Here is a 9,789-nt window from a genome sequence, read left to right on the forward strand (position 1 = left end):
CGTCGGGCTCCCATGCGCCCCAGCGCTGCACCCCGGGTCCGGCCCCGGCCCCCTGCCTTGGTCCTGACCCCGGGACCAGAGTCCCCGACCTTCTTCAGCGGTGAGGACTCTCGTCGACACCGGCCGGGCAGATCTGTCAGGTGGGTGCCCCGGCCCAGTCCCCTCCTTGGCAAACAGAGGGCGCTGCCGTGCTGGGGAGACCCCAGTCCGTTCCTTGGCCCTAAAGGTGCTGAGGGATTCCTGAGGGGCCACCCCCACAACGGGGTCCCGGGACCTGGGCCTTTCCTGCCTTCGGCTGCCCCTTCGCGCCTCTGATCCTGGGCTGTGGCACTGGCCCTGGCTGCAGACACGCGTCTAGCGTCACCTGGCCTCCGCTCCCAGACCACTGGCGGGGAGCCAGGTCCCCGAGGCCCTGCCCTTGCTCAGCCTCCAGACTACGCGCCCCCCCACCAGCTGGGGCTGCCAGGCTGAAAACCAGGCTGGGAGCTGGGATGGGGGCGGGGCGGGGAGGTTCCTGGATGCCTGCAGGGTAGCGCCGGGGCCAGGAAGTGGCCTTTAAGTTCCCTGAATTTTATAGCAATGACCTTGCCACCCTACACCCACCCCGTTGGGTACCTGGGACAGACAGACGGACACACACAGGCTGACGCACACGGGGCGCACACCAGTCAGACACAGTCGCACCCACCCAAGGGCCCTGGGGGTTACCAAGTGTTTACTGTACTAGGTGTGAGGTGCCGGGAGGAACCACAAGTGACCCATGGCTACACACGGGTGACACACAGATCGCAGCCACGCGGGCCCATCCATGAAACAGGCTGAAAACAATGTGATCATCTCGGAAGACTGTCACCAAAACCCCTGCCCCCAGCAGGCATAGGGATGCAGCTCATACCCACGCAGACAGGGAAAGCCCTACTTCCATGTGGCGCATTTCCATGGGCCAGCCAGGCTTGGAAAAACATGTTTCCCGAGGCGTCTGCGAGCACACACGGATCTCCCCCCACTTTTTTTGTTGTTTGTTTTTTGAGACAGGGTCTCACTATGTAGCTCAGGCTGGCCTGGAACTCATGGTAACCCTCCTGCCTCAGCCTCCTAAATGCTGAGATTACAGCTGTACACCACCACATCTGGCTCCCTCCCTTGGACTTGTGCTAACACTTCTTGCACACCCAGACCCACAAACAGCTGTGTCACCTGGCACCATGTGCCCGCCCAGCAGACACAGGCCAGTGCCTGCTTTCAGCCTCCCTGTGACCTTCACTAAGTGAACCCCAGACCTTTCCGTGGTACCGGTGGCTGGTGGGGGGGCTCCACCCTGCTCCTCTGTCTCCTCTGAGGGGACAGTCCCGGTGATTGTGACTGAGTTTCTGTACAGCATAGCAGGCTGGCTGCCCCCGTTCAAGGCCACGTACTTCCACTAACCAAGTTATTCGTTCTCTCTGGGCCTCAGTTTTATTGTCAGGGAAATGGGGCTTTTAAATGTATCCAAGCCAGGCATGGTGGAGCACATCTGTCTTCCCAGCGCTGGGGAGGCTGAGGTGGGAGGATCAGGCTATCCTGGGCAACATAGAGAAACCGTGACTCAAAACATGAAACAAACAAAATGGTACCCAGAAAGAGCCCAGTGCTTGGCATGTGGCCATTCAACGGCAATTGTCCATGTCTGGTTTTATTATAATTTGTTTTTGTTTCATCCTCTGGAGTTTAATTTAATGTCCTGGAGCCCATGTGGGCATGCCGGGGGGGGGGTCCCACAGGTGTGGAGGCAGGTGACACCACTGGAATGCTACTGAGCGGTCAGCCTGCTCAAGGGAGAGTCGGGCTGGCTGTGTCACTCTAAGGGGCGTCCAGCAGCCCGGCTGTGGTGTGAGGCTGTCAGCCACCCTTGAACGCAGCTTGTGGCTCTGGGGTCCAATTCCAGGGGTGGTCATGCCCCCCACCCCCGCAGTCTGCTCTTAGCCCAGGAGACAGGCCCTCCTCCCCTCCTCTGCACAAACAGCCTTGCCCCAAGAGAGCTCACTTCTGGCCAGGACACCTGGAGGGCTCCTGCTGACGCGAGCCGAGTCCCCTGGGGGGGAGCAGCCGTCACCAGGAGGCTGAGCGCCCTCTGGGGCCGGGTCCCATCCTCCCACAGCTCTGTTCCTGGGTGGAGAGGGGGTGGGGTCCCCTATGGAGGTGCAGCCTCAGCCCTGCTGAAGCCCGGAACTCCAGGCTGGGCAGGGGGACTCAAGTCTCAGGCAGTGAGGCTGCCACCCCTCTTCACCCCTCCCTGCTTGTTTCTTCAAGGAGCAGGATGTTAACAGGACCCACTTACAGAACTTATGGCAACAGCCCAGCATGGTGGTGTATGCCTGTAACCACAGCACTCGGGAGGCCAAGGCAGGAGGAACTCCTTGGGTTCAAGGCCAACCTGGGCTATATAGCAAGACTGTGTCTCAAAACTGTCCCACCTCCAAAAAAAAAACCTCGTTGACATAAATAGGTCACTGGATACAAAGCATGTTGATAATGGCAGACACAGCAAGAACACAAGTGTCTCATAGCCAGGTGTGGTGGCCCACGCTCTAATCTCAGCACCCTGGGAGGCTGAGGCAGGAGGATGGCAAATTCAAGCCAAGAATGGGCAATTTAGTAATTTAAAGTGCCTCCAAATGAGAGATACAAAAAGGTGACTGGGAGTGGGGGATTTAGCTCAGTGGTGCCACTGCCTGCCTCACAAGCACAAGGTCCTGAATTTGATCCCTGGTACCAAAAAAAAAAAAAAAAAAAAAAAGTGACTGGGATGTAGCTCAGTGGGAAAGCCCTGGGTTCAATTCCCAGTACCACACACACACACACACACATAACCAAGAAATATCTTATTATTACAGTTCAAGCCTCCCTAATTAAAAAAAAAAAAACACTTTTTTTTTTTTGATATCAGAGAAAAAACTCAGGACCTTTCACTTTCAAGGCAGGCGGTAGAATCCCCCAAATTTGTTTTGTTTATTTTTGGTTCTGGGGATTGAACTCAGGACCTTGAGCTTGTGAGTCAGGGGGCAGCCCCACTGAGCTAAACCCCTGGTCCACACCATGAAACTTTGTTTCATGCACCACATGATTAAAAGCACTGCATAAGCTGGACCAGGTGGTGCACGCCTGAGTCCAGCACTTGGGAGGCTGAGGCAGGAGTTCAGGGCCAGCCTGGGCTACACAATGAGTTCAAGACCAACACAAACTATACAGTGAGGCTCTGTCTCGAAAAACTAAATTTTTTAAAGCACTGTATAAAATGACCTCTAAGGGCCAGGGATTTAGCTCAGTAGTTCCGCCGGCTGCCTTGCAAGCACAAGGACCTGAGTTGGATCCCTGGTACCAAAAATAAAAGAGGCAGGAGCAAATATTTGGGCCGGGGATTTAGCTCAATGGTTCTGCCGCCTGTCTTTCAAGTGCAAGATCCCGAGTTCGATCCCCGGTACCAAAAAAAAAAACTTCTAGTCAGTGTGCACGGTTCATATGGGGCACACATGAATTTCACACATAGACTGGGGACCACCCTGCCTCAGCCTCCTGTATGCTGGGATAACAGGCACACTGAGTGATCCTGATACCCTTGCCAGATATGCAAGAGTTTCTTTCTCAGTCTTTCCCCCACCCCACCCCCATACCCTGGGGCCAGGGATGGAACTCAGGACCTTGTGCTGGCCTGGCAAGTGTGGTACCACTGAGCTACATCCCCAGCCTACACCGTTTTCATTATTGCAACCTTGGGGAGGTTTTGAATCAGGAAGCCAAGTCCTCTTTGTTCATTTTTTGTTTTAAGCCTGGCAGTTTGTATCCTTTTGATAGTCCATGTGAATTTTAGAATGGGTTTTTCTATTTCTCAAAAAAAAAAAAGAAAGTTGGGTTGGGGGTCGGATCTGATCTCTGAGTTTCTGGGATTAATGCTGACATTGCAACACCGCCTTGGGGACCCACTGCTGTGGGACGTGCTGAGTGCAGCATGGGACGCATTTCAGAGCACACCTTTGGTCCTGGCAGGCATCTTTTGCATGGGACTCAAAGTGCAAGAGAGAACTTGTTAGCGTCATTGCCTGGTGACTCATGACCCTTCCCTCCAAGACAGCGTGTTTGGTACTTCTGGGTTTTGGTCCCCACTGTCCATGAACATGGGATAACTTTCCACTTATGGCTTTTCTTGGGGGTTGTTTTGAGACAGGGTTTCACTACATAGTACAGGCTGGCCTTGGACTCACATGGAGCCCAGGCTGGCCTCAAACTCACAGCAACCCTCCTGCCTCAGCCTCCTGAGTACTAGGATGATAGGTATACGTCTCCATACCTAGCTTGTCTTTTTTGTTTTTTGAGACAATGTTAGGTCAGGCTGGCCTTGAAATCTTGGTGATCCTCCTGCCTCAGCCTGAGTGTTGGGATCACAGGTGTGTGCCACTATGCCCAGCTACTTTTAGGACTCTTCCTTTACAGTGCTCTGAATTGAACCCAGCACTTCCTGTATGCTAGGCTAGCACTGTATCATTCAGCTACAACCCAAGCCCCGAAGTTTTAATTTGCAAGTCGTGAAAAATGATATTTCCTATACTCTTTGACTCCTGTATTTCTTCTTGGGCAACTGTCTTTAGACAACTGGCTCATGTTCTTTTTTTTTTGGTACCGGGGATTGAACTCGGGTCCTTGTGCTTGCAAGGTAGGCCACAGAACCGCTGATGTTCTCTTTTTAATAAATAACTTAGGGGCTGGGGATTTAGCTCAGTGGCACCACACCTGCCTGGCAAGCATAAGGACCTGAGTTCAATCCTCGGTACCAAAATAATAATAATAGTAATTTAGGGCTGAGAGTACAGCTGGGTGGTAGAGTGCTTGCTTGCCTACCATGCACAAAGTCCTGAGTTCAGTCCCCAGTACTACACTTAAAAGAAGGCGGAACTCCATTCCTTTGCTGGGCGCAGTGGCGCACACCTGTGATCCTGGCACTCAGGAGACTGAGGCAGGAGGATCCCCATGAGTTGAGGCCAGCTTGGGCTACACAGGGAGACCCTGTCTCAAAAAAAAACAAAAATAAGACACAATCGTTTATCTATTCAGTGGTATCAGGGATTGAACACTGGGTCTCTCACATGCTTAGCCCAGCACTCTTACCACTGAGCTACATCCCACCCCTCAGTAATTCTTACTGAAAGAATTCCACATGGTGTGATTCCTTCCACTGCCCTTCAAGGTCACCTTGCTTCTGATAAAGACTGAGTCACAGTTTATCTTCACGGTAGACCTTTTTCCTGGGTGTGATGACGCATGCCTGCAGTCCCACAGTCAGGAGACTGAGGCAGGAGGAATGTGGGCCCAGGGCCAGCCTGAGTTACTCAGTGAGATCCAGTATTGAAAAAAGCCAAAAAGGAAAGGGAAAAGGAAAGGAAAGACGCTTGGTTCGGTGGAGTATTCCTGTCATTCCAGCACTCACGAGGCTGAGGCAGGAAGATCACTGCAGCCTGGACTATTATAGTTTTCAAGACCAGCCTGGACTACATAGAGAGACTGTGTCAAAACAAGAACAAAAAATCTGTGCTCTGTAGTTTTTTGTTTGTTTGTTTTTGAGACAGGGTCTCACTATGTAGTTAAGACTGACCTGGAACTCACTATACAGCCCAGGCTGGCCTTGAACTTGAGATCCTCCTGCCTCAGGCTCGCTACTGCTGGCCTGGAACAGCTTCCTTGATTTGACGCCCATTTGAGCTGAGGTCAGAAAGAGGAGCCACTGGAGATCTGGGGAACAGAAACAGGCTGCATGAGGGGCCGGGAAGAGCAACATCAGGAATATTTAGGGGGCAAGTGGGAGGTAGCAGACACAACTCGCAGTAGTGGAGAGTGACTTTTGTCCTGAGTTAGATGGCAGCCATAGAAAGATCTGAGCTAGCGGAGGGATGGAACCAGACTCTGGCGCTCAGGCATGCCCTCTGGCGGCGGTGGGAAGGACACACAGGGTGAAAAGAACCTAGGGCCCCAGGCTGAGGGATAAGAGGGTGACAGGGACAGATTTGGGTGGATTCTGGCAGGCAAGCAGGTGTGAGGTGCAAAGCACAGAGTAGAACTAGGGGTGACCCCAAGCTCTGGCCTCCCGAGGACTGGGATGGCAGGCGTGTGCCCTCAAACCCAGCCTCCCGAACTCCCCGACACGGTCTTGGCTTCCCTGACCCCTCCTCCCTCCTGTCCACCCTGCAGCTTCGAGGCGGAAAATGGGCCGACGCCGTCCCCCGGCCGCAGCCCCCTGGACTCGCAGGCGAGCCCAGGCCTTGTGCTGCACGCTGGGGCGGCCACCAGCCAGCGCCGGGAGTCCTTTCTCTACCGCTCCGACAGCGACTATGACATGTCACCCAAGACCATGTCCCGCAACTCATCGGTCGCCAGTGAGGCGTGAGCAACTCTCTCCCTGCTGCCGGCTCCCGAATGTGCAACCCTCCTGCCTCAGCCTCCCCCTCCTCTCCCCGGGCCCCGTCCCTTCTCATCCTGGTGCCCACCTTAGGCCCCGCAGCCCCTGCCCACCCGGACAGGACCACCCCCCGGCGGCACATCTGCATTCGGGGGGTGTAAGTGGCTTGTCGCCCCTCCCTGCCCACTGGCTTTTGGACCCCCGTATCCTCCCCAGAGCTGCTTCTCTGTGGGTCCCTGACCAGTCACTGTCCTTGATTGCAGGCACGCAGAGGACCTCATTGTAACGCCCTTTGCCCAGGTGAGACCCCTCCCCAGGTGGCTCAGGAGGGAATCGACTGCAGACTTTCCCTGCATCTGTCCTCACTGCTGCCTGCCCACCCTAGGTGCTGGCCAGTCTCCGCAGCGTCCGAAGCAACTTCTCACTCCTGACCAATGTGCCCATTCCTAGCCACAAGTAAGTCGAGGCTGGGACTCAGTAACTGTGATGACCAGGGGAAGGCACAGCAGGTTCAGTGTTCAGCCCTGCTGTGTGACCTTGGGCAGGCCCACGACCTCTCTGATCCTCTGTTCAGGTCACATCTCCTGAGCCAGAGAGCCCACTGCAGTTTGAAGGCCTAAGCCACAGGAGCTTAAAAAATACAAAGCAGAGCCAGAGATTTAGCTCAGTGGTGCCACCACCTGCCTCGCAAGCTCAAGGTCCAGAGTTGGATCGTTGGTACCACAAACAAAGAACCAAGGGTCTGGTTGTGCTGTAGGGAGGCCAACAGCCACAGGCCAGGCCACACCACACGTGTGCTAGGTCAATAGCATTGCATTCTTAGTTCTTCTGTGTCCGTTCTGTGTGTCTGTTTGATATCTCTGAGGAGTCCCAGAGACAGAGTAAAAACTGTTAGCACTTGGCCCAGCACATAGTAAGTGCTGAGGAAACATGATGGGTTCTTCTCATTTTGAAGTCAGGGGGACAGGCGCATCCTAGAGGGTTGGAGAAGTTGAGCAGAGTAGTCAAGCAATCAAAGTTTGGAAACTCCGGACGTGGTCTTACTGCTCGGCTCTCGGTTCTCCAAGAAGCCACGGTACCTCCTTGAGCCTCGGTTTCCTCCTCTGTAAAATGGGTTCCTGGCGTGGCTCGGTGGCAGGCTGCAGGCAGAGCACGTGACCACATGCAGGGGACCAGTGAGTGACAAGGAGGCGGCAGGGACCCGGGGGGGCTGGCAGGGTGACAAGGGAGCCTCACTTCTTTGCAGGCGATCCCCGCTGGGAGGCCCCAGCCCAGTCTGCAAGGCCACACTGTCAGGTAGCTAAGTTGGGGGGGGGGAGGCGTGGCTTGCTATCCCCGGGGGTCCCTCGGCTGCACCCTGGTCACCTTGTGGGCTGGGGTCTCTGGGAAGTGTCCCTGGGGACCCTCTCGGACACCGCACCTGCCACCCCTTCCCCAGAGGAGACATGTCAGCAGCTGGCCCGGGAAACTTTGGAGGAGCTGGACTGGTGCCTGGAGCAGCTGGAGACCATGCAGACCTACCGCTCAGTCAGCGAGATGGCGTCGCATAAGGTGGGTGGGGCTTCTGAGGAACCAACCACTAGCCAGGACTGGTGGGTGGGGCTTCTGAGGGACCAACCACTAGCCAGGGTTAGTGGGCGGTGCTTCTGGTGGATCGACCACTGTGCGGGGCTGTTTGGGTGGAAGAATCCCTGGGTGGAGCTAGTCGGGGTGGGGTCAATTACTGGGAAGGGCCTAGGGAATAAGACCAAGGGCCAAAAGTGGGCAGGGTCTGTGGTGAAGCCAGTAAAGAGGTGGGGCTGATGGGTGGAGTCAGCCATTCCGTGAAGTGGGGCAGTTCCCGGGGTAGAGCTGCTGGGAATAGAGTCTACTGGGTGGGTGAGCCACATCGTGGGTGGGACCAGTTCCTGGGTAGGCCCTATGGAATGAGAGCAAGGGCCAGTGTGGGTGGGGCCAAGTAATGGGCGGGTCGGGGTGGGCGGGGCAAACCCTTGGTATGGCCCACGCGGGGAGGGGCAACCCCCCCCCCCCCCCCCAGTGAGGTGCCGGTGCAGTGTCAGCTGTGGGCCAAGCTGATGCGTGTAGGGCATAGGACGAGCCTGTCCCTCGGGCTGCCCTTTGAATACTTGTATCTCTTGTAGATTCTGGCTTTTCCTCGGGGCTGGAGGGACCTGGTGTGCGTCAGGGTGTGTGTGTCTCTGTAGCTGACTCTTTCTGGGACTGTTGTGCATTCCTGTGACCTGAGGTTGTGTATCTGGGGTTTGGGATCAGTACAGCTGTGGTTTTGTTAGCTCCCGATTTGCAGAGCTGTGTTTAGAGTGGGTGCTGAGGGGAGGTTATGTGTGTGTTATATGTGCAGGCTACTGCCCGAGAGGTGTGTTTGTCTACAGTTTAAAGTTGATCTAGGGGAGAATCTGTATTTCTTACATCTTTGTGACTGTGAGTGTGTTCGCATTGCTGCGGGAAAGGGCACAAGATCTCCCTGTACAGCTGTCTATGGTGTGCACTGCACAATTCCAGGGGGCACCATTCAGAGAGCAGGCAGCCTGGATGATGCTTCCTGGAGTTCTGTAGCGTGGTGGCAGCCTTTGTGGGTGGGTGCCTATCCAGAAACGAGTGTGCAGGTGGTGATGCCTTTGTTGGGGGGAGTGCATACATCTGTGGGCGGAGGCTTGTCTGGGAAAGTGCCAGCGTGAAAGTGATTGTGTCCTCGAGGGTGGGTCAAGCAACTGAGAGTGTGACTGTGCTCTGGATAGGCGTGTGCAGGTGTTCCTTGCTGTGCACGTGTGTGTGTGTGTGTGTTTGAAATGCGTGGCCAGGGATGTGTCAAGTGTGTGTCTGGGTGTGGGTCCATGTTCGTGGAAGGGGTATGTCGGAAACACGCTGGAACCCTAACAGTATGTCGGCCATCAGGGTTCTGGTGTCTCCACTGTGTGTAAGCATCCTGTAAGTGTGGCACTGAAAGCGCTTGGGTCTCAGGGTGCATCCGCTGGGTTTTCAAGTGTGAAAAACCTGGGCAGTGTCCGAGTGCGTGTTTCTGCCTCTGGATTGCCCGAGGATGGGCTGTGACCTCATAGGGGAGATAGGTGGGTCTCCCGCCCTCCCTGCCCCTGGGTGCCCCCCAGGTCCTTGCTGACGCCAGTGGGCTCTGATGCCCACTGAAAGCGCTTGGGTCTCAGGGTGCATCCGCTGGGTTTTCAAGTGTGAAAAACCTGGGCAGTGTCCGAGTGCGTGTTTCTGCCTCTGGATTGCCCGAGGATGGGCTGTGACCTCATAGGGGAGATAGGTGGGTCTCCCGCCCTCCCTGCCCCTGGGTGCCCCCCAGGTCCTTGCTGACGCCAGTGGGCTCTGATGCCCCCTTAAAA

At 55.4% G+C, this 9,789-nt stretch overlaps 1 protein-coding gene across 1 annotated transcript in view; it reads left to right on the plus strand.

The window, feature by feature from the left end:
• Positions 1–6: 6 nt before the first annotated feature.
• Positions 7–9,789, plus strand: part of Pde4a (phosphodiesterase 4A) — a 20,876-nt gene continuing 11,093 nt past the window's right edge. The window contains exons 1-6 of the mRNA XM_033759594.1: positions 7–140; positions 6,217–6,408; positions 6,688–6,724; positions 6,810–6,880; positions 7,671–7,720; positions 7,863–7,975. Of these exons, the coding sequence (XP_033615485.1) occupies positions 13–140; positions 6,217–6,408; positions 6,688–6,724; positions 6,810–6,880; positions 7,671–7,720; positions 7,863–7,975 (591 nt within the window). The 5' untranslated portion in view covers positions 7–12. The remainder of the gene's footprint in view (positions 141–6,216; positions 6,409–6,687; positions 6,725–6,809; positions 6,881–7,670; positions 7,721–7,862; positions 7,976–9,789) is intronic.

This window comes from Fukomys damarensis, unplaced genomic scaffold (genome assembly GCF_012274545.1).
Source record: "Fukomys damarensis isolate Sample0158 unplaced genomic scaffold, DMR_v1.0_HiC HiC_scaffold_37, whole genome shotgun sequence".
NCBI lineage: Eukaryota > Metazoa > Chordata > Mammalia > Rodentia > Bathyergidae > Fukomys > Fukomys damarensis.